This window comes from Capsicum annuum, unplaced genomic scaffold, assembly GCF_002878395.1.
Source record: "Capsicum annuum cultivar UCD-10X-F1 unplaced genomic scaffold, UCD10Xv1.1 ctg2544, whole genome shotgun sequence".
Lineage (NCBI taxonomy): Eukaryota > Viridiplantae > Streptophyta > Magnoliopsida > Solanales > Solanaceae > Capsicum > Capsicum annuum.
The window spans coordinates 22,169-46,955 of record NW_025831639.1 but is presented as its reverse complement, the minus strand read 5'-3'; the positions used below and the strand labels follow the sequence as shown (position 1 = coordinate 46,955).

The following is a 24,787-nucleotide window of genomic DNA, read 5'->3' as shown; positions in this document are numbered from 1 at the left end:
AAACAATTTATTTGTAAAGTTTCAATCAAAGTATCTTAAGAGGTACACCCTCCATTAACTTTTACTTGTAACATTTGAACTTGACACATTCATTAATAAAAACTTATTGACATGGTTATTTTATCACACTAGCCTTATTAATTGATGTTCAATATTAGATTTTAATAAATAATTTGGAGAATAAGTAATTAATGCTAAGGGTTAAACATGAAAAAATAATTGTCTTTTCTTGCAATGTTAAAAGTGGCTAGTGGAAGTGAAAATCTATGATTAAAATAATGAACAAATAAAATAAACGGAGAGAGTAAATTAGTAAAATTATATTCCTTAGTTATAATTTTTTTAAGGGACATGCTAAAAAATTGGAAAACGATATTTCTGCATTCATTGCTGCATGTTGGCTGTCTTCAGCTGACAAATTGAAAGATATTTATTGTAGTTTTCTCTAACATCAATTATTTGTTATCTCTCTATTTCTTCTTCCACACAAATTTTCAGCCTTTATTTTTCAAGCTAAATGTTTTTTGGTTGTATCAATTTTTCATCGAGTGATAAGGTTAGTCCTTAATAAACTTTAAAAGTTTATTTAATTTTGGTAAGATCTCTAGAAAATTTTGGTAAAGTATACACAGAAAACAACTCATTTATTTATATTTGTACATTTTTTGCTACTTTATTCCCTTGATAAAATTTTTATCTACATTTTATACATCAGATCCTGCGAATTTGAAAGGAAAGGAACTTACACTCATGGAAAATGAAGGAGAAAGAGATAAAGAGGAAGCAAACAACTTTATGGTATGTCAAATTCACTCCATTTCTAAATAAGCGGCATTTTCAGTTTTGGCGCATGCGCACCCCTTAATTGAAGCTATACTTTTTTTTTTCGTACTTAAGAAACTGTACTCATTTCTAAAAAATAAAGACTGTTTGGATAATTTATGGTTAGTAAATACCTTGAAAAGATGTAACTTCTTAGTAATTCCTCTGTTACTATTTACTTGTCACCTTTTTATGCTGCACACCCCTTTAAATAGAAGGTAATCTAACTAATTTATCCTTATTTATTACTCATATTTATTTAATGCTTCTATTTTTTGAACTATATTAATATATATCCATATTTATTATTGAGGGTAAAAGTGAAAACAAACAACTAATTATGGCTTGATTTTGTGAAATGACAAGTATTAGGTAATATCTATTTTTAGTAAGGATGATAACTAACTAAGAGTGGAGCGAGTAGTATTTTGATTAGATAAAATTCTCTTTATTTAAAGTAGGTTAAAAGTAGAAAAACATTATTAATGTCTTATTGATTATCGAAAGCATCACTTATTTGGGAACAAAATGAAAAACGCTAAAAAAAACACTTTATTTAGTCACTGAGGGAGTATATATAACTCTTACATTAAACTTGTCTCATTAAAGTCACTGCACTATGTGTTACTCCCTCTGTCCTAATTATATATAAGGTAGTTTGACATAACACGAAGTTTAAGAAAGAAATAAAGATTTTTGAAACTTATGGTCTAAAATAAGTCAGATGTTTGTGTAGTTATAAATCACTTCATTAAGAGGAAATTGAGTATTTTAAAGTTAAATTGTTGCTAAATATATAAAAGTGTCATTTCTTTTGGAACTGACTATAAAAAAGTGAGTCATATAAATCGAGACAGAGGAAATAACTTCCCAGAAAGAATAATTCATTAAAAATTCAAACTTCTGAGTGTAAGAAAAGAACGTCTCAACAATTATTTGAATTTCTTTTCAAAAATCTAACTGCAATGAAAACTGCATTCCTTGAGTAATAGAAAAATATTGAAATGTATTTAAAAAACTCCTTAAACTTGGCACAAATTATTACTTTTGTCTATGAACTATTGATAACCTTAAAAATGTTACGGTTTTTGCCCTGATTTTCTTACAAATTTAAGTTTTATTTTTCATAGAAGAAAAATAAAAGTAATACCATAATTACTTTTACTTTTCTGAAAGGAAAAATATAAAACTTTTTTCATATTTGCCTAACCTCTTTTTTGGAGGAAAGGTTTTGAAGCTTTATAAATAAAAACTCCTCTTCTCATACCACAACACAATATGATCCACAATGTAGTCATTTAAAGAGTCTTGTTTAGAGAGAACTTTTTGTATTAAACTTTTCCATATTTGGCTAACCTCTTTTTTTGAGGAAAGATTTTGGAGCTTTATAAATAGAAACCCCTCTTCTCATACCACAACACAATATAATCCACAATGTAGTCATTTAAAAAATCTTGTTTAGTGGGAGATTTCTCCCAATATTAGCTTTTTGATTTATTTTTCAATATGTAGGCTTCTTAGTTAATCAAATCAAATAATATGTGTTTTTATTACAGTTTTCTTTGTCATCTGATTTATCATCTCATGATTTGCAAACTTTAAGCTTCCGCATGACACCCTCTTGATTTTGAACCCAACAAAAAACACCCCTCTACTTGACTAACTGAATTTTAAAATGACATGACTGGACGTGCATCACAAACCAACCAAGCCCTAAGATGACCCCTTAGCTTTACCTCAAGAGCCTAATAATAATAATAAACTGCGAAAGCTAACCAGTAGGAAAAGAGAGATGTAGAAATCCAAGTAATAAGTTTGTGAGTCATGTACCAAATCCACAAAGAAATACCCAACACTATCCAAAAAGACTCTAAATAAGAATACCTACCAAGTAGGGACATGACCCTGACTATGCCAGAAGAAAATCAAAAGTAAGTATTTAAAAAATAAAGAAAATCAGGTCTTTCAATTGATGGAGGATGAACCGCTTCAACAGGAGTACCAAATCACCTAATTTGCAGCACAAGGCCACAGGAAAATCCCTTGAAACCTACATCATAAAATGGTGTAGCGTCTGAAGATGGTCAGTACGATAAATACTGACATGTAATCCAAGGAAAGAGATAAAATATACATGAACCAAAATGCTAATAAAGCACATGGATTAAATTTATATTTGCAGAAAACCAGCCATAAAACATGCACTCAACAACTAACAAGCTAATAGAATATCGTGGTAGGGGACAAGGGACATGAACATGATCATTTAAAAATTTAACCCTAAACTATGTAGCTCATACCAACTTTCAAGTACCGACGGGCTATATGGGTCTGGCTCCCCCTGCTGGAAGGACCCCAATCCATGTTAGCCGCATGAATCAAGAAAGTTTGGCTAAAGACACCAAGGTGATAGCCTTCTAAAAATATATTGTGTAAATAAGACATTGTGTTGATAGACCACTAACATCGGCAAACGCGGTTTCCAGTGTTGATCCTCCCGGGACTAAACCTTCTCAGTGAGCTACACAATTCCCTTTAAAGCCGACTAAAACATTTTCACTTATCATTAACCATGGAGTCTTTTATTAAGGCATTCCCAAATTAGTATTGTCTTACCAATAGACTCGCAAGTCATTCCAATCATATTCATTTAACCATTTAGACTCCAAATTTTATTTAAAAATCCATAATCATAGCCCTAAGGGCATTTTTGAAACCTTTTAACCTTTTTACTAGTTAATGTTATGCAAATTTTTGATGAACAGTTTAGACACTATGAAATCCTTTTTTAGAAATCAAATTATGATGTTGATTGAGGTTCATGTTATTAATATGCCAAAATCCACAAACTTTGTGAAACCCAGATTACCAAATTTCGACATTATCACAAGACACAATTTTAGTTGCAATTCAATGTTTAAACCATCCGAAAAAACATTAAAATAAGAAGTGACCAATGCAAGAGTATAAACACAAAAAATTCTCAACCCTAGTTTAAATCAAATATTCAAGAACACGTAAATTTTAAGTTAGTTTATGCAATAATACAACAATTAGAATAGGGAGTGCCAACATGCCTTAATAATGGAAGAATTTTGAGAGCAATTTGAGTTTAGAGCCTGGAGAGTTGAATTCTTGAGAAAATCCTTGGTTTACTTCACTTGAGAGTTGAGAGGGGGGAAACTAATGATAATTTTATTAACTGGTGGAAAATAAGGATTAAAATATGTTGAAAATCATTTTAAAGGGAAAAGAATCAAAAAGCCCTCTCCCCAACTCAAAAAAATAAAACTGGTGATGTGTGTCCTTCGATATGGCACGTTGCGATTGCGGAGGCCCAAAGGCGTGCCATGCTCTTATCACAGTATGCACAGGGAGTGGCATGCCGCTATCGCGGACCCTCACTGATTTGGAATCCTAAAATGACCCCAAAGGTTTACTGAAAATTCCAAAACTTTTTCCAATTATCCTATTAACATCCTTAATCATGATTTGAGTAAAAAAATATTATTAAATACAAGGAAGGGTCCACAATAAAATCGTCAAAATTTTTGGGAACTTACATTATCCTCCTTAGGATCATTTGTCCCCGAATAAGAGACTAGGACACCCTTAGCATGATAATAGGAAGAGTATAGAGGGATTCAAGAACAAAATTCCAAATGCATCAAGAGAAGAAGTGATATTTGTACCTTAAACACTTTTGTCGAACATTGAAAGCCAAAATGGATATTAGCTTTCATATCTTCTTTCGATTCTCATGTAGCCACCTCTACTTTTTTGTTTCTCCACAGCACCTCCACTGAAGCTATCTCTTTAGTTCTTAATTTTTGAACTTGTCTATCAAAGATTTCAATCGAGATTTCCTTGTAGGACAACGAATACTTAACCAATATCCTCAACGGGCACTATCAAGGAAGAATCACCCACATACTTTTTAAGCATAGATATATGAAAACCGAGATGAATCGAGGCCAAGTTCGTTGGTAATTTCAATTCGTAGGTAACATTCCCAATCCTTCTTTCAACTTGATACGGAACAATGTAATGGGGATTAAGCTTCGCCTTTTTTCCAAATCTTATAACTTCTTTCATAGGAGAAACCTTCAAGAATACCCAATCATCGACTTCAAACTCCAACTCCTTTCGCCTCACATTTGCATAAGACTTTTGATGCCTTTGAGCGGTCTTAAGTCTTTATTGAATCTCTTTCACTTTCTACATTGCTTGATGAACCAAATTAGACCCAAACAATCTAGTCACATACACCTCGAAGCATCCAATTAGGGGCTTGCACCTTCTACAATAAAGGGCCTCAAAAGGAGCTATTTAGATACTGGAATGATAGCTATTATTATAAACAAATTCAATATGGGGTAAGGGATCAACTCAGCTACCTTTAAAGTTAATCACGCAGGATCTTATCATATCCTCAAGAATCTGAATAGTACTTCCTCTTGTACGTCCGTCTGAGGGTGGAAAAAGGTGCTACGGTTTACCTGATTACCCAATCCTTTTTTAAATGAATGCCAAAAATGAGAGAAAAGCTATGTACCACAGTCAGAAATAAAAGCCACCAGGGGAAGGCAACTTGACTGACTCCTGAATGAATAACTTGGCATAGTCCTCTCATGTGTGGTTAATTCTCACACACAAGAAGTGAGCAGACTTGTTCATTCTATCTACAATGACCCAAATAGAATCACACTAATTTTGAGTCAGCTAAGACCCATGACGAAATCCATATTAATCAGTTTCCATTTCCACATAGGAAATTCTATCTCTTAAGACGTGCCACCCGACATCAAATTCTCAATCTCAACTTATTGATACACCATACACTTGGCAGCAAAATTTGCCACATCTTTTTTCATATTGTTCTACTAATAAATTTCTTTTAAGTCATGATACATCTTTGTCGAACTTGGATGAACTGTGTATCTGAACATATGAGATTCGGTCAAGATCTTTTCCCACAGTCCATCTACATCAGGAACACACAACCTACCTTAGTACCTCAAAATACCATCTCCCCCAAATTCAAAATCCATAACCTTCTGTTGATGCACATCATCCTTAATTTTCACTAGTATAGTATCCAAAACCTGCTTCTCCTTGACCTCAGCCCTAAGAGACAATTTAACCACTTCCTAAACAATTATCCCTCTATGGAGTCCAAAAGGCAAACTTCTAAATTGGCAGCCGGTGAATATCCTTCACCAATCAACTTTTCTCCTCCTCGACGTGAGATAAAATCCCCATGGACAACCTGTTAAGTGCATCAGCAAGAACATTAACTTTACCTGGGTGGTAGTGTGACTCATGTCGTAATCCTTAAGCAATTTGAGCCACCGTCTCTGCTTGAGATTCAATTCTTTTTGTGTAAGCACATACTGTATGCTCTTATGATATGAGTAAATATCCATGTGCACTCCATACAAATAGTGATGAAAATTTTTCAAAGCAAAAATCACAGCTACCAACTCCAGATCGTGACTTAGATAATTTCTCTCATGAACCTTCACTTGCCTGGAAACATAAGATACCACCTTTTTGTGCTGCATCAAAATACAACTTTGTCCCACACAAAATGTGTCACAATACATATCGAACCCCTTAGTATCCTTGGGTAGGGTCAAAATAGAAGTGAAAGTCAACTTATTCTTCAATTTCACAAAACTACCCTCACAAGTATCGGAATATAGAAAATTTACCTTTTCTAAGTCCACCTCGTGAGCGGAGCGGCAATAGACGAAAAACTCTCCACAAATCTCCTATAATAACCTGCTAATCCCAAGAACCTCCTAATATCGGTTGGAATTGTGGGTCAAGTCAGAGATGGCTCAAGGATGAGGCTAGTAAAGCGTTCACTTGGGGCCTCCAAAATTTTGAGGCCCAAAAAAACTTAATTTGAATTTTATGATTTTAGTTTCACTTAAAATTATATTAAAGATTGTGAAGAATAAAAGGTACAAAATTGAAATAAAAAAAGAAAGAAATCTACGCTTAGCAAAAATATTTTAGAACTTTGATTTAAACAACTCAAAATCTTCGTATTAATAAATAAAGTTTTTACAATAATATTCAAGGGAATTGTTGCAAATAAATGACTAACATCTTATTAATTAAAAGTATTCCATTCTTTTATAAACAATAATATTATTATGTGAAAGTAATTTTTTAACGTCTTCTAAGAATACTAGTTACCCTTAAAAAAAGTAGTATGTAAGAACCAAAAAATAATTTAAATTATTAATAATATTTTTGTTATGTGTATATATTTAAGGTCACATATTAAAATATATCTTTAGGCCACTAACTTTATTGAGACGGCCTTGGTCAAGCTACTTCTTAACTGCCTCAATATTTTATGGATCCACTTTGATCCCTTCAATAGATATAACATGCCTAAGAAAAGTTACAACACTAAGCCAAAATTCACACTTAGAAAATTTTGCATACAATTTATGATCCTTAAGGGTCTTCAACACAATTCTGAGGTGATTGACATGATCCTACTCACTTTTGGAGTACACCAAGATGTCACCAATGAATACTATGACAAATAAATTCAAAAACTGTCTGAATACCCGATTCATTAGGTTCATAAAAGCAGCTAAAACATTAGTCAACCCAAATGATATAACTAAAAACTCATAGTGACCATAACGAGTTTGAAAAGCAGTCTTGGAATATCAACCTCTCTAATCTTCAACTAATGATATCCCCAATAGATATCTATTTTAGAGAAACACTTAGCACCTTTAAGCTGATCAAAGAGGTCATCAAGACGTTGAAGCTGATCAAAGAGGTCATCAATCTTAGAAAGAGGATACTTATTTTTTACGGTGACCAGATTCAACTGACGATGGTCTATACACATTCAGAGAGATGCATTTCTCTTTCGCACGAAAAGCCCAGGAGCACCCTAGGGAGAAACACTAGGACAGATGAAACCCTTATCAAAGAGATTCCTTAATTGCTCTTCAAGTTCCTTTGGATCTACTGTCGCTATCCTATAAGAAGGAATGGAAATTGGATGAGTATCAAGTATGAGGTAAATTCCAAAGTCTATTTCCCTATCCATAGGGATCCCAAGAAGATCAGCGAGAAAAACTTTGAAAAATTCACTAACCACAAGGACAAACTACAAGGAGGGAATTTAAGAGTTAGATACCTTGACTCAAACCAGATGGTACAGATACCCTTTGAATATCAATTTCTGAGCCCTAAGGTAAGAAATAAACTCCTCTTTTGGTAATAAGGAACTATCATCCCATTAAATTACCAGTTCATTAGGAAATAAAAGGTGACCTTTAGGGTCATACAACCCAGAAAAGTGTAATACGAATGAAGTTAATTCATCTCCAAAATCACACAAAAATCCACCATATCAAGCGCTATTAAATTGTATAATGTCTCCCTATAAAAGATGGACACCACACAACCCCTATAGACTTTTCTAGCAACAATAGACTCGCCTACGTGGGTAGAAACTGAAAAAGTTTCAAAAATACTTTTATGACCAAAACCAAAGTGTACGGACACATAAGGAGTCATATAAGGTAGGGTAGAACCAGGATCAAGCAAGCAATAAGTATTACAAGAGAAAAGATGTATCATACCAGTAATAACATATGGGGATACCTCAGATTCCAGGAAAGTAGATGTTGCATAAGGGCTATTCCTACCTGTTTTTACTCATAAAGTAGTTTTTTTGTAGCAAGAGCCGAAGAAGTAGCAGCCTGAGCATTATTATCCCTAAGTGTACCCCTAGCTCTAGGATAATTCCACCGTAAATAACCAGGCTAACCATGTTAGAGTGGGTAAAAAGTCTCATATTGATTGAAAAATAGACTAGTAGTTTACTTATATGTGCTTGGGTAATCTTCACCTCTTGAGCTACCTTTGGAGGTTGAGTTAGGCCTAAGATCCATTCTAACATGGTATCATATCCAGGTTCATCCCCGTTTTGGGCTCCTGGTCAACGCACCAAGCGTTAGTTGGGCCTTGGGTGTGAGAGAGGATGTTAGAGTGAGTAAAAGTCCCACATTGGTTAGGGAGTGGGTTAGTGGTTTGCTTATATGGATTTGGAAAATCCTTCCCTTATGATCTAGCTTTTGAGATTGAGTTAGGCCTAAGGTCCATTCTTCACATAGTATCAGAGTCAGATCCATCCTTGTCTTAGGCTTCCAGTCCATACACCAGTGCCAGTTGGGCCTGGGAGTGAGGGGTTGTTAGAGTGAGAAAAAAGTCCCATATTGGTTGGGGAATGGACTGGTAGTTTTCTTATATGGACTTGGGTAATCCTCACCTCTTGAGCTAGTTTTTGCGGTTGAGTTAGGCCTAAGATCCATTCTAACATGGTATCAGAGACAAGTTCATCCCCGTTTTGGGCTCTCCAGGTCCATGCGCCAAGTACCTGTTAGGCCTTAGGTGTGAGAGGGTGTTAGAGTAGGTAAAAAGTACCACATTGGTTGGGGAATGGACTCGTAGTTTACTTATATGGACTTGGGTAATCCTTACCTCATGAGCTAGCTTTTGAAATTGAGTTAGGCCCAATGTCCATTCTTGACAGGCGTCAGTTGAGCCTTGGGCGTAAGGAGGGGGTGTTAGAATGGGTAAAAAGTTCCACATTGGTTAGGGAATGGACCGGTAGTTTGCTTATATGGATTTGGCTAATCCTCACCTCATGAGCTAGATTTTGAGGTTGAGTTAAGACCAAGGTCCATTATTGACAAACCACAATTAAAGCACAAATTCCTTCCCTCCTTACAATATCCACGATGAAGCTGCCCACAAAAATGATATGTAAGGTATGGTGAGGCTAACTAAGCTCCATTGGCCCGAGACTAAAAGGCACCCTGTGGCTTAAGAGATAATATTTTTTTCTTGATAAGGTGGAAATAGTATGGTAGAGTTAGGTGGTGGGGGCGGGGATGGTTTAGGGTTTCGGAGGTTGGGATGGGATATAAAAAAAATCTTAATTTTTTTCTTAAAAATATTTTAATTTTAAAAGTTAAAAAAATATTTTTTAGGGGGATGGAGTGGCCAGGGGTAGGGGTGGGTATAGAGTAACAAAAGATTTAAATTAAATTTTTAAAATAATTTTAAAAAATGGGGGGGGGGGGGGTTAAAGGGGGGGTGGGAAAAAAATAAAATTTTTTTTTTTTTGGAAAAAAAAAAAAAGGGTAGTGGAGTGTGGGGTTGGAGTGGAGTGAGAAAAAAAATTAATTTTTTTAAAAAAAATTAAATGTTTTAAATGTTTTTTTATTATATACATCTATGTGTATACCACATCAGCTGAAAATTCCACATGTACGCGCACGTAGAATAAGAGGAGTGTTTTTAAATTTACTTAGTTAACTCGAGGTGTGTTTTTAAGGTTGTCAATAGTTCGGAGACTATTGTTAGTAAAGCCTTGGAGTAACTGATAAAGGGGAACCTTAGAGTAACTGGTAAAGTTGCTTCCATGTGGCCAGGAAGTCACGGGTCCAAGCCTTGGAAACTGTCTCTAGCAGTAATGCAAGGTAAGGCTACTTAAAATACAACCTTGTGGTGGGGCCCTTCTCCAGACCTGTGCATAGCAGGAGCTTTAGTGCACCAGGAAACCCTTTTTAATAGTTCGGGGACTAAAGTGATAACTCGCATCAAGTTTATAGGTGTTTCCAATACTTATATCAGAAATAGTAAGCACCAAAATCATTGATAAACTTCACAATCGTACTAGCCAAATTTTAATTTTTCCTTCCTGATATGAAATTCAACAAAAACTTCAATTTAATTAGTTGTCTTATTTCCTTGATATTCTGATTTCTGATAAATATAGAAAATAAATAAAACATTGGTTTGGTCATTTGGCAGGTATCATTTTCTGCTCTTCTCAAGGACATTGCCAACATTCTGGATTTCATGGAGAGGTTAAAGAATGAAGAAGATCAAAATGTTGTCAACGTGGCCGATCATACCGAAGGGCTAAAGTTTGTGCTGGCATTTATTTGTACGTTCGTCCAGCTCTCTTATTCCGAGTTGGAGCAGTTTGAAAATACAATGAGTGCTTCAAGACAAGAGGTTGAGAATCTGCTTCGACAAATTTTGAATGATGTTGACAACAACCTCCAGTGTAAATACAACATTAATCATGTCCTTCCAAGCCTCATGGATAATATCAGTGATTGTATCAGCTCATGTCATCGCTCTAAACCAAGTGCCACCATGAATGACGAGCAGTTGAACTTCCTACTCCTGAACCTCCATTATATATCCACGATCCTTTCTGAACAGGTTTTTCCATTGGTAACTCAGTATGAGATTCTTCAGAATGTGTGCGGCAACATGAGAGATTTCCATGGGTTGGTAGTGAATGGTTACGTTGAGCAAGATTTTGTTAAATATGTCTTACCTCAGTTTCCACTCATGGCTGAGAGAGTTGGGCTCTTCCTTTGGGATGATCGACTTGATGGAGACTCTCGACTCTTCAAGCTAGCACATCTACTCATGGAGATCATTCCAACTGAATTGGAGGTGATGCACATATGTTACACAAATTTAAAAGCTTCAACTTCAGCAGAAGTTGCATGCTTCATCAAGCAACTCCTGGAAATCTCTCCGGGCATTCTTAGAGAGTATCTGATTCATCTACAAGAGCACATGGTAACTGTTATTACCCGTAGCAATTCAGGGGCTCCAAACATTCATGTCATGATAGAGTTCCTGTTGATTATTCTTACTGATGTGCCCAAGGACATTATTCATCATGACAAATTATTTGATCTTTTGGCTCATGTTGGAGCACTTACCAGGGAAGTATCAACTCTCGTTCACAACATAGAAGAGAAATCAAAGAGTAAAGGGAGTACCAACGGAACAAATCGTGCAACTCTAGGCTTGTTGAAAAATATTGAATACCTCAAGGTAGATCTCAAATATGTTTATCTGAAAGCCCCGGATCCATGTCAATGGTGCTTCCCCATGAGCGATGGACCACTCTTTATGCATCTGCTACACATACACTTGAATGATTTGCTAGATTCCAATGCTTATTCAATTTCTTTGATAAAGGATGAAATTGAGTTGGTGAAAGAAGACCTAGAATTCATAAGATTGTTCTTCGTGAATGTTGATAAAAGATTGTATAAAGATGTATGGGCACGTGTTTTAGATGCAGCATATGGGGCAAAAGATGTCATTGATTCAATTATTGTAAGAGATAATGGTCTCTTACATCTTATTTTCTCACTTCCCATTACCATAAGAAAGATCAATCTTATCAAAGAAGAAGTCTCCAATTTACCTGAGAAGGCTCCCAAGAACAAGAGCCTCATTGTTGTTAACTCTCCCAAGAAGCCAGTTGAAAGTAAGTCATTGACAGTTGGCAAAATAGTTGTAGGTTTTGAGGAGGAGACACAGTCGATAATAAGTAAGCTCACCAGTGTAGAGAAAGATCTAGATGTCATTTCAATCATTGGTATGCCGGGTTCGGGCAAAACTACTTTGGCGTACAAAGTATACAATGATGAGTCCGTTTCTAGACGTTTTGACATTCGTGCATGGTGCACAGTTGGCCAAGAATACGACAAAAGAAATTTGTTGGAGAAAGTTTATAATCAAGTTACTTGCCCTGATTCAAAATTGAGTGAGAATATTGATGTTGCTGATGAGCTAAGGAGACATCTGATTGGAAGGAGGTATCTTATTGTTTTAGATGACTTGTGGGATACTGATGCATGGGATAAGTTAACAAGACCTTTTCCTCTAGTTGAGAATGGAAGCAGAATAATTTTGACATCTCGAGATATGGAAGTGGGTTTGTATGGAAAGCGCAGCACTGATCCTCTTAACCTTCGTTTGCTAAGGCCAGAAGAAAGTTGGGAGTTATTGGAGAAAAGGGCATTTGGAAACGACTATTGCCCAGATGAACTATTGGATGTTGGAAAAGAAATAGCCGAAAATTGTAAGGGACTTCCTTTGGTGGCTGATCTGATTGCGGGAGTCATTGCAGGGAGGGAAAAGAAAAAATCTGAGTGGCTTGAAGTTCGAAATAATTTGAATTCTTTTAGTTTGAACAGTGAGGTTGATGTTATGAAGGTTATAGACTCAGAAGTGATGAAGGTTATAGAATTAAGTTATGACCATTTACCATGTCATCTGAAACCCTGCTTACTTTACCTTGCACGTTTTCCTAAGGACACAACAATGGAGACAGATGTGTTGAAAATGTATTGGCATGCCGAAGGACTTGTTGAACAGACAGAGATGATGAGTATGGAAGAAGTGATGGAGGTGTATTTGGATAATTTAATTTCCAGTAGCTTCGTGATACTTTTCAATGAGAGAGGTAATCACCCGACTTGCCAACTTCATGATCTTGTGCATTACTTTTGTTTTACAAAAGCAAGAAAGGAAAATTTGTTTGAGTGGATAAGTTCAAGTGATCGCTGCCTTCAACATTGTTGGATAAGTTCTTCAGATTTGATGCCACATATTGTCAACATTGTTTATGATACGGAGAACTTAGAGCTTAACAATTTCGTCCTATTCAGTTCAAAAAGGAAACACCTCTATTCTTTGTTGATATCTGGAGACGAGATGGACGATCAACTTTATGATGTATATCACCTAAGAGACTTGAGGCTTCTTAGAGTGTTGCAACTGTTTCCGTCTTTTATCATGGTAAAAGATTCTTTGCTGAATGAAATATGCATGTTGAATCATTTGAGGTACTTATTCTTTGGAACAGAAGTTAAATCTCTGCCTTCATCTTTCTCAAACCTCTGGAATCTAGAAACCCTGCATGTGAATAACAAAGGATCAACCTTGGTACTATTACCAAGAATTTGGGATCTGGTAAAGTTGCGAGAGCTGTCCGTCACTGCTTGTTCTTTCTTTGATATGGATACAGATGAACCAATACTGATAACAGAGGACACAAAGTTAGAGAACTTGAGAGTATTAGAGCAACTCTTGCTTTCCTATTCGAAAGATACAGAGGATATCTTCAAAAGGTTTCCCAATCTTCAAGTGCTTAAATTTAGTCTCAAGGAATCATGGGATTATTCAACACAAAAATATTGGTTCCCAAAATTAGATTTCCTATCTGAATTAGAATTCCTCAATGCAGGTTTTGAAAGTTCAAACACATACGACAGTGGGCCTTCTGTTGCAACAAATTGTTCGTGGGATTTTCACTTCCCATCGAATTTGAAAAAAATTGTGTTGCGTGACTTTCCTATGACATCCAATTCACTATCAACAATAGCAAAACTGCCCAACCTTGAAGAGCTGATCCTTATGAGAACAATCATGCAGGGGGGAGAATGGAACATGGGGGAGGAAGACACCTTTGAGAATCTCAAATATTTGGGGTTGTGTGAAGTGACTCTTGCTAAGTGGAAGGTTGGAGAGGAATCCTTTCCCGTGCTTGAGAAATTACAACTGTGGGGATGTCGTATGCTTGAGGAGATTCCGCCTAGTTTCGGCGATATTTGTTCATTGAAAATCATCCAACTTGCAGAGAGCCCTCAACTTGACGATTCTGCACTGAAGATTAAACAATATGCTGAAGATATGATGGGAGGGGACGATCTTAAGGTCGAAATATATTGAGCACCAACTGAACAGGTTCTTCTCCATTCTGATTCTTGTAGTGGCAATTGCCGCAGTGTAAAAAGAAAGCATCAAATCTAGCTATCTTTGTAAATCAGCAGTGCTTGAGTAACTATATAGTTATAGGTTTTTTTTCCTTGAATATTTGGGTCTTCTGTTTAGTTCTTTATCGTATAATTAAACTACTCTTTTTGTATTTTTGTTTGTAAATTAACATTGTGGTATAACGTTTTGTAAGCACCATTTGATGTTTGAACTTGCCCAATATCTCGAAAATGACTTGCTTTTATATTTCTTCTTCAGTTTCTTGCAGTCTTACTTCTTCCACCTGATAAAGTTTTATACTTGAGACCTTGCGAACTATGCCTTGCACTGCGACTTGCACTGCAACTTTTCTGGCACCGAGCGCTGGTGGAATCAACCATCGATAAGCGTTTGGTGTTGAAGGCTGATGTATATAAATAGGTGTTGTTGTATAACTTTGGCCTCGTGTGCAACAGTACGTGATTGAAAATTCTCTTGTTCCTATTCATACATCGATGTTGAATGCCCCATCTCAAACTTCAGAAAAAGATGCATCTTTGTACTCAAGCCAGAATACCATCAAAAATACTTGTTGACGTGAAAATATAAAGGAAGCTGAAACAATTATGTACTCCAAAATTTGTTCTTTCAAATGGTTGTTCTTGCATACTCTCTTTTCTTCTTCGCATGGTTACTCCTCAAGTCCGGAAAAATACATGGAATTGCTGACTCTCTGCTATGATGGAAAGGCCGGCGACTTCAACTGTAAGTATCTCTTTGAAACATACATGGAGTTGCCGAGTTTTTGCTTTTTTTTTTTTTTTTGGAGAACGGACCTTACCCGGGACTCTCACCTCCCGTGGCGGTCAGGGGTTGAACCGCACACCCCCCAAGACTTATCATAAATAATAAAAGAAAATACAAGGAGGGGGACATAAACTACCCTATCATAATGAAATCAAGATGAAGGATCGAAGATGAAACCAAGAAAGAAGCAGTACAAAGGAGTTACTACGTCCTCTATTATAAATCATCAAACTTCACGGCAGCTCTTTGATTCTCTTTATCTTTCTTCTTCTAAAATTGATAATACCAAGTTTGTCAAGCACGAAATGTCCTTTAGAATCTGCTGGTAACTGCTAAAAATTAAAGTAATGTTGAGCAATATCATAATTGTGACTAATTTTAGAAAGAGAATCGGCAACAGAATTCGCTTCTCGATAAGTATGCCTGCAAGTAACCTCCTACATGTGTGCCATGATTCCTTTGATTTTGTCAAGATAATTCTGAAGTTTCCAAGGAGCTGTAGCTTGTTGCTTGATCCACTTAACCATGAGTTCTGAATCGACCTCTAAAATAACCCTCGTATAACCATTTTGTAAGCACCAACTGAGACCAAGACTGGCTGCTTCAATTTCTGCTTGATTGTTAGTTCCGAACCCAAGAGGGCTGGCATATGCAAAAATAAGATCTCCCTGATAATTTCTGACCATACCCCCGGTTCCAATCCTGCCAGGGTTGTCAAGCGCACTACCATCTGTATTCAACTTCACAACAGAATTAGTAGGCTTGACCCAACTAACCTCTTGCACCCTAGTCATCTGGTAGCACCCTTCCAAAAATATCACCATGTCTTTCCAGTTTTGAGGCCAAGAGATGTAGGGAAAATTAGTGATTAAAAGCATGGTAATATTCTTAAAGATCAGAAATTTCACTCTAGCCAAGTTTGACTTTTTGCCTCCATATTTTACCGCGCATCTATTCTTCCATATGTTCCAGCAAATAAATATAGGGATAGCGTGAAGAACTTGTTTATGAGCTTCATTTTTGTGACCAAGGATCCACCATTTCATTATCAGATTTCTAAGAGGCACTGTGGTGTGATTAATCCCCAATGAGTTAGAAAAGAATTGCCAGATATTTCTTGCAAAATGACCACTAACCATTATGTGCTCCACTGTATCGGGTCCTGGATTATAACAACAATGACAATCTCATGAGTCATGCCCGAAAGAAGTCAACTTCTCATCAGTAGGTAATTTTCCTCTTAGTGAGCACTTAAAAGGAACATACTTATGCCAAGTATACCTGTTTGTCATCGTCTTACATACTTATGCCAAGTATACCTGTTTGTCATCGTCTTACTTTTGTGAGGTCTTATAAGGTCCCAGGCCGAAGAAACCGTGAACTTACCAATAGTAGTAGGAGTCCAAATAGGCTGATCAGGAACCCCTTCTTGAAAATGAAATTGAGCATCCATGATCTGATGTACTATAACCTGAGGTAGTATCTGATTGAGTCTGTCAATATCCCATTCACCTTACACCCATAGATGATTGACTTTGATGTTATTGGATCTAATAGGCTCTCCTCTATAGTAATGAAGCGGACCAACACCTAGCCAATCATCCCACCAAAAAGAACAAGTACCAGATTTCAATTTCCAGCGAATGTGATTTTCAGCAATTTGTTTATTGTATATCATGTGTTTCCATACTAATGAGTTACCAGCATGCCATTTGTTGATAACTGGATGGGATCTTTGACAATACTTAGCTCTTAGAAAGTCACCCCACAAGGTATCTTTCAATCTAAAAATCCACCATTGGTTAAATTGAAGAGCAACACAAACATCTTTGAGATGTCTGGTACCAATACCCCCTTCTTCTATAGGATAACTAAGATTTCTCCACGAAGACCAATGGTATTTCTTCTTGTTGTCAGTCCACCCCCAAAAGAAATCAGCAAATAAGCTCAGAATTTGTGTAAGAGTAGTCCTAGTAGGAACAACTGCCGGTAGTATGTGAATAGGAAGGGACTGCAGCACATGCTTAATAAGAGTTGTTCTTCCTCCGTAACTGAGTAATTTAGTCTGCCAGCCACTAATTTTTGCTGCTACTTTAGTGACCAAACCAGAGTAAAAGATGATTCTTTGTCTGCCTGTGTAAATGGGACATCCTAGATAGGTAATAGGACTCTTCTTCTGCTTGAAACCAGTAACTTGTTTGATTCTGTTGATGGTACTAGAAAAGGCACTTGAGTGAAGCATGAAGTGACTTTTGTCTCTATTAATAAGCTGCCCTGACACATGCTCATAATCAGTAAGAACCTTCATAATATGTCTCAGAGTAGATCTTTTTCCAGATGCGAAGATCATCACATCATCAGCAAAACTCAGATGATTAACATGAGGACCCTTCTGCTCCATAGTAAAGCCATGCTACAAACGACGTTGGTGCAGATTGTTTAGCATTCTTGAAAGAACCTCAGCACTCAAGATGAAAAGAGCTGGAGAAAGGAGATCACCTTGCTTTAAGCCTCTAGTAGAATGGAAGAAACCATGTCTCGACCCATTGACAATCACGGAATACCAATTATTGGACATAATTCTCCATATCATATCAATAATACCTTCTCCAAAGCCCATTCTCCTGAGAACTAGGCAAGTAAAGGTCCAAGAAACCCTGTCGTAAGCCTTTGCCATGTCTAATTTAATCACAACATTCCCACCTTCATTAGGCTTCTTGATATTGTGGATGATTTCCTGAGCAAGTATAATATTTTCTGAAATGTTTCTGCCTTTCAAAAATCCCGATTGGTTGGGAGTGTTGGGATATACTATTAACCATGTAGTTTGTGTTACAGTATTGTATTTTCATCCCATGTAAAGACTATTTATTATATTAATAAAATCTTTATTTGAATAAATCACTGTGTTAACATGTGTGTCCTTTACTTATATAGTAGAAAATTGTGTATGGAGTATTTTAACTCATGCACGGAAGATTAAAATTGTCGGTTCTTATAAGTAATAAATTAATGTTCACAATCAAAGATGAGGAAGGACAAACATATTGATGATTGTAGCACAAGATTAAATATAATTTTATCTTAATTATGGGAGTGGTAATATTCCGACATCTTGAGCAAGTACATTTTGTATGTATTGAACCGACCAATTAGAGATATTATTTTATGTTCTGAATATTAATAAATGATTTCTCTAGACTACGGATAAATCCTTCAAAAATCACGTGTCAAAATTGTTTTTCTCATCCGGTTCATCGTCCTCTTTCGCTCCTTCACCCGCCGGTTTCTCTCGCTCTCAAAATCCTCCATGTTTTCTTCGTGTTTACATTTTTGTATTTGACTCAAAATCTTAATTCAGTTTTGTGAGAGTTGTTGCAAACTTTCTAGACTTGACCGTTTGGATCATCGTTGGATTTGACGATCTGGTTATCGGTTTCATATACGGGTTGGTTGTTTAGTCGCGTTTCTTGATTTGGGTTCATCGGGTTTCGCAACTGCTTTGAGTCTGGGGATCCCGTTCGACTCAATCCATTCATCGCGACCAGTTTCGAGCTTTAATTTTTCGAATATCGAGTTTGGAGGTTGGTTCATTGTTAAGTAACACTATTCCGGTGACACAATTACGGCGATACTATTCCGGGGATCAATTTCTACCATAAATTGTCGGAATCCAGCGACTCAACCAAGTATACGGACACAACCCAGCTTCGATCAGGTGCACTCTATATATCTTTTCTAGTTGTGTTTAGCTTTCTTGATACTGGTAGTGTTCTGTACTATTCTTGGCTGATTATCTGGTTGTGGGTGTCTAATTTCTTGTTGATTGGTTACTTTGTAATAGTGTTTTACATGTGAATCTTTTTATTGTTTTTAGTAGTTTTGGAGTGTGTTACCTTGTCTAATTACTGTTACTTGATTTACTAGCATATCTATTAATTGTGGCAATATTAGTTCCCGCTATTGACTATTGTTTATCAAAATTTGTGTTATATTATTGGTTTTGTTGCTCTTTATCTATTATAGATTGTTGTCTGTGTTCCTAGCTCCTTTATTGACTTCATTGTAACTAGTGTGCCCTTTTACCTTATCTTGATCCCCATTTGTTATCTTTCTTCCCTTTTTTGATTCATCCCTTTCCCCTTTGTTGCATAGTGGCGGTGATTGGCGATGGTAGATAAGGGTCATGTCATAGGTCGGGGTAGGGATCAGGGTCAGGAGGTATTGGGTCTGGGTCAGGGTTTGGGGGGTTAGGTCTAGGTCGGGTCTAGGATTGTGTTTGGGGTTAGGGGCTAGGGGCAGTAAGGTTAGGCGGGATAAGGGAGCTTCTAGGTTGCAAGTTAGGTCTTGGAACATCGGTACTTTGCAGGGTAAGTCTATAGAGCTGGTGAAGATTCTTAGAAAGAGGAGGTTTAGTGTAGCGTGTGTCCAGGAAACTAAATGGGTAGGCACTAAAGCGAGAGATGTGGATGGATATAAGTAGTGGTACTTGGGTAGCATGAGACATCGAAATAAGGTAGGTATCTTAGTAGATGAAGATCTTAGGGAGCAGGTGGTAGAGGTAAAGACAGTTACGGATAGACTGATGTCTATTAAGTTGGTCATGGGAGGGTCTAGGGTGAATATTATTAGTGCCTACGCCCTGCAAGTAGGCTTGGAAGAAGAGGAGAAGAAGGAATTCTGGGAGGTTTTAGATGAGGTGGTGAGGAGCATCCCGAGCACTGAGAAGTTTTTCCTGGGAGGGGATTTCAATGGGCATATTGGGTCTCTGTCGAGAGGGTACGATAATGTGCATGGCGGTTTCGGTTTTGGTGAGTGGAATGAAGGAGGAACTTCTCTGTTGGATTTTTCTAGGGCTTTTGGATTGTGGATAGCTAATTTGAGCTTTCCGAAGAAGGAGGATCACCTTAATAACGCTTCGTAGTTCAGTGGCCAAGACTCAGATAGACTTTTTCCTTCTTAGAAAAGGGGATAGAGCGTTATGTAAAGACTGTAAAGTCATTCCTAGCGAGAATCTCTCGACTCAACATAGGTTGTTGGTGATGGACTTGGTTATGAATAAGGAAAAAAAAAGAAGTGGGGAGGCACAACCCAGGATTAAGTGGGGTAGCTTGACTTTGGCTAGTGCTTTGAGATGAAAGAGAAGTTGAAGAGTAGGGGGCATGGGAGAGGAGAAGGGGTGTGGATAATATGTGGGAGACGACTGCCGGTTGCATTAGGGAGACCACTAGAGAGGTGTTGGGTGTCTCAACAGGTCGATCTGGCAAGCATCGAGGAGACTGGTAGTAGAACGAAGAGGTCAAGAGAAAGGTGGAGTCTAACAAGGTGGCTTATGCTAAGTTGGTTGGGAGTGAGGATGATGAGGAAAGGAAGAAGAATAAGGAAGAGTATAAGGTAGCTAGAAGAGAGGCTAAGTTAGCAGTTATGACGGCTAAGACAACAGATTTTGAGAGTTTGTATGCGGCTTTAGAGGAGAAAGGGGGAGATGAAAAGTTGTATAGGATAGCCAAGGCCAGGGAGCGGAGGGGTCGTGACCTTGACCAAGTGAAGTTCATCAAAGGAGAGGATGGTATAGTGTTGGTTGAGGATGCCCTCATTAGGGAGAGGTGGCAGTCCTATTTTCATAAACTTTTGAACGACGAGGGGGCAAAGGTTTTATGTTGGAAGACTTGAAGATATTTGAGGAGGGTCACGATTATAGTTATTGTAGGCGTATCGATATTGAGGAGGTCAAGGAGGCTATTCGCAGGATGTGGCGGGGTAGGGCGACGGGGCCAGACGAGATTCCAGTAGATTTTTAGAAGAGCACTAGTGGGGTAGGTCTGGAGTGGTTGACAAAGTTGTTTAACATTATTTTTAGATCTGCTAAGATGCCTAAAGCGTGGAGGTAGAGAACGATTATTCCAGTGTATAAGAACAGGGGAGACATTCAAAGTTGTAACAACTATAGAGGTATTAAGTTGTTGAGTCATACTATGAAGGTTTGGGAAAAGGTGGTAGAGTTGAGGATGAGGAGGATCGTGGCGATCTCTGAGAATCAGTTCAGTTTCATGCCTGATCACTCGACCACTGAGGCTATTCACCTTGTGAGGAGATTAGTGGAGCAGTTTTGAGAGAGAAAGAAGGACTTGCACATGGTGTTTATTGATCTAGAGAAGGCATATGACAGAGTTCCCAGGGAGATTCTGTGGAGGTTCTTGGAGGCTAGAGAGGTGCCCATGGCATACACTAGGTCAATTTAGGATATGTATGATGGTGTAAAGACTCGTGTGAGGACGGTAGGTGGACATTCAGAGCACTTCACAGTTTTGATAGGGTTGCACCAGAGATCGAATCTTAGTCCGTTTCTATTTTCTTTGGTGATGGATGTTTTGACGCGATATATTAGAGAAAAGGTGCCTTGGTGTATGTTATTTGTAGAGGGTGTCATTCTGATCGATGAAACTCGGGGTAGAGTTAATGATAAGTTGGAAATTTGGAGACAGACGCTTGAATCTAAAGGTTTTCGGTTAAGTAGAACCAAGACGGAGTACTTGGAGTGTAAGTTCAGTGATATGTCGCAAGAAGATGGAGTGGTTGTGAAGCTAGTCTCTCAGGCCATCCAGAAGGAGGAGATTTTCAAGTATCTAGGGTCTATAATTCAAGGTAATAGTGAGGTTGATGAGGATGTCACGTATCATATTGGGGCAGGATGGTTGAAGTGGAGGCTCACTTTGGGAGTCCTTTATGATAAGAAGGTGCCCCCGAAGCTTAAAGGTAAGTTCTACAGAGTGGTAGTCCGGATGGCTATGTTGTATGGAGCGGAGTGTTGGCCAATTAAGAACTCCCACATCCAAAAGGTGAAGGTGGTGGAGATGTGAATGTTGCGATGGATGTGTGGACATACCAGGAAAGATAGGGTGAGGAATGAGATTATTCGGGAGAAGGTGGGAGTTGCCTCAGTGGAGGATAAGTTGCGAGAAGTGAGGCTACGTTGGTTTGAGTATGTGATTAGGAGGGGCCTTGATACTCCAGTGCGGAGGTGTGAGACTCTGGCTAGGGATGGTTTTAGGCGGGCTATAGGTAGACCAAAGAAATATTGGAGGGAGGTAATTAGGCATGATATGGAGCAATTACAGCTTACAGAGGACATGACCCTTGATAGAAAGGTCTGGAGGACGCGTATTAGGGTAGAGGGTTAGGGGGTAGGAGCGTGGAAGAAGTAATAGGGGAGTGCTCCTTTAGGTCTAGAGTTTCTGGTTCATAGTGTTGTGGCTGTAGTTTGGGGCTAGTGGTGTTGGCTTTTTTGCATCCCGTACTAGTTTATTATGCACTTATCTTTTGTGTTTGTTATATGGTTAGTTTGTTTTGTGTACCATACTAGTTTATATGCGCCTGCTTTTGTATTTGTTATACTGTTATTGGTCCTAAGCCGGGGGTCTATCGGAAATAGACTCTCTACTTCTCTTGAGGTTGTGGTATGGTCTGCGTACACTCTACCCTCCCCAGACCCCACCAGGTGGGAATACACTAGGTATGTTGTTGTTGTTGTTGTAGACTATTACATGTACTTATACTCTTAATCTTGATATAATTATTATGATCTATGTGGTTTGTTTTATTGTTTTAATCTATTAAAAGGTGAGACTCTTTTGTGAGTCAACATATTCCTGATAGGTTGGATGATGACAAATCACTTAGTGAAATATTAATTAGTTGATAGAACCATTTGTCAAACTTGAGATAGAAGACACCCCTTTATGGTTGCTTATAAGTTTTCACGTGAAAACCCTACAGGTGGATTTTGTATCCGTCATGTGAAATAAGTTAAGCATTATAAATAAAGGATTAAATTAATCAATGAGTTTAATTTTTCAGAGAATTTAATTTAATTGATTGGTGTCGGTAATTCTAACATGGGGATTTAAATAAGTTGTAATGGTAGATTTCGAAATTAAATCGAGGAGTGCAATTATAAAATTTTAGTGGAATAATTTGTAATTTATTGTGATATGATAATTCATTCATTTGCGAATTAATATCATAATTGGAAGTCTCACTTAATAAATCTGCGGTCCCTGCTATACCTGACTAACTAATCAATTTTGGAAAAGAGAGGGGACTTACTAGAAGAAGTAATTTTACTTACTAGTCTTCTATAAGGAAAAGAACTCTTGGCTCCCTCTTTATGTAAAGAAAGAGTAAACAAGTAGAAATCCAAAAACTTTGGCTCTTGGTTCCCTCTTTATGTAAAGTAACAGTAAACAATTAGAAAGCCAAAAACTTTGTTGTCTTGTTTTTCTTATTGGCTTTCCCCTAATAAGAATATATAGGGGTTTTGTCTTAGAAGAAAGATAGATTTTTTCCTTGACATATTCTCTTTGAATCCAAAAATACTTGTCCTCACAAGTTTGATAAGCCAAGGTTAAGTAAGGCAGTAGTAGAAGACTGCAGAACTGGAGGCCAAGGCATTGAACGATATTTGTGAAAGCTTCAAGAGGTAAGTTTTCTAATTGTCATTTTTGATTACGTTATCTAGATTATATGTAAGTTATTGATCCTGCAGAATTATTGCTTCCGCTGTGCATGTTCTAACAGGAAGAAATCAAATTGGGAAGAAAAGGTGTTAGTCTGAGACTAATCAGCTTGGAAATAATTTTGTTAGTGAAATTACTCAAGCTTATGGGTCTATATTCCGAAAGTTTAATAGGATGATCCACTTTTGGGAGTAAGACCAAACAAGCATCGGAAGAATATTTCGGCACACAAAAGAAATCTTGAATCACATTAAGGAGGTCCTGTTTAATAATATGCTGACAGGTTTGAAAAAATTTGCCATTCATGCCGTCAGGACCAGCTGCAGAATGAGTACTCATAGAGAAAACTACTGTTTTAATCTCGTCAAGAGTAGGATGTTGATGAAGTATGTTGTTTTGTTCAGCAGTGACCATTCTAGGAATGCAGTTGAGGTAATCTTCAGGAATCACTTCCTTTGTTCTGTTCTGCAGTGACCATTCTAGGAATGCAGTTGAGATAACCTTCAGGAATCACTTCCTCTTTACCAGTGAAAATTTGTTGAAAGTGTTCACAGGCTGCTGCGGCAATTTCACCTTCACCTTGTACCCAATTGCCTTCTTCATTCTTGATTCTGTGGATGAATAACTTCGTTTTCCTACCTCTGATCAAAGCATGAAAAATTATGGAATTAGTAGCTCCATCCTTGAACCAGTGCAACTGATTTTTTTGCTTGTGAATGGATTCTTCTAGTTTCAGGAATCTGATATATTCAGCATTCAAATGGTGCAAATTGATCCTGTTCTCATCAGTGCTGTTATGAATCAGTTCTTCTTCCGCAGTTCTAACCTTATCTTCATACTCTCACTTTAGCATAAATATCACCAAATTCCTTCTTGGACCAGTGACTAAGAGTGTTGGTCAATCTTTTCATTTTTTGATGAAAACCCCACATAGGATCCCTGATAATTTCTGACTATACCCCCGGCTCCAATCCTGCCAGGGTTGTCAAGCGCACTACCATCTGTATTCAACT

At 37.4% G+C, this 24,787-nt stretch overlaps 1 protein-coding gene across 2 annotated transcripts; it reads left to right on the top strand.

Moving 5' to 3' along the window:
• Positions 1-364: 364 nt before the first annotated feature.
• Positions 365-14,718, top strand: LOC107873686 (putative late blight resistance protein homolog R1A-10). Of its 2 annotated transcripts, XM_047402613.1 has the most exons (4): positions 365-556; positions 716-798; positions 10,687-13,826; positions 13,943-14,084. In XM_047402613.1, the coding sequence occupies exons 2-4, from the start codon at positions 751-753 to the stop codon at positions 13,947-13,949; spliced, it is 3,195 nt and encodes a 1,064-aa protein (XP_047258569.1). In that variant the 5' UTR covers positions 365-556; positions 716-750; the 3' UTR covers positions 13,950-14,084. The 2 variants fall into 2 exon arrangements, with proteins under 2 accessions (XP_047258569.1, XP_047258567.1); XM_047402611.1 differs by having other exon boundaries at positions 10,687-14,718.
• The last annotated feature ends 10,069 nt before the right edge of the window (positions 14,719-24,787 follow it).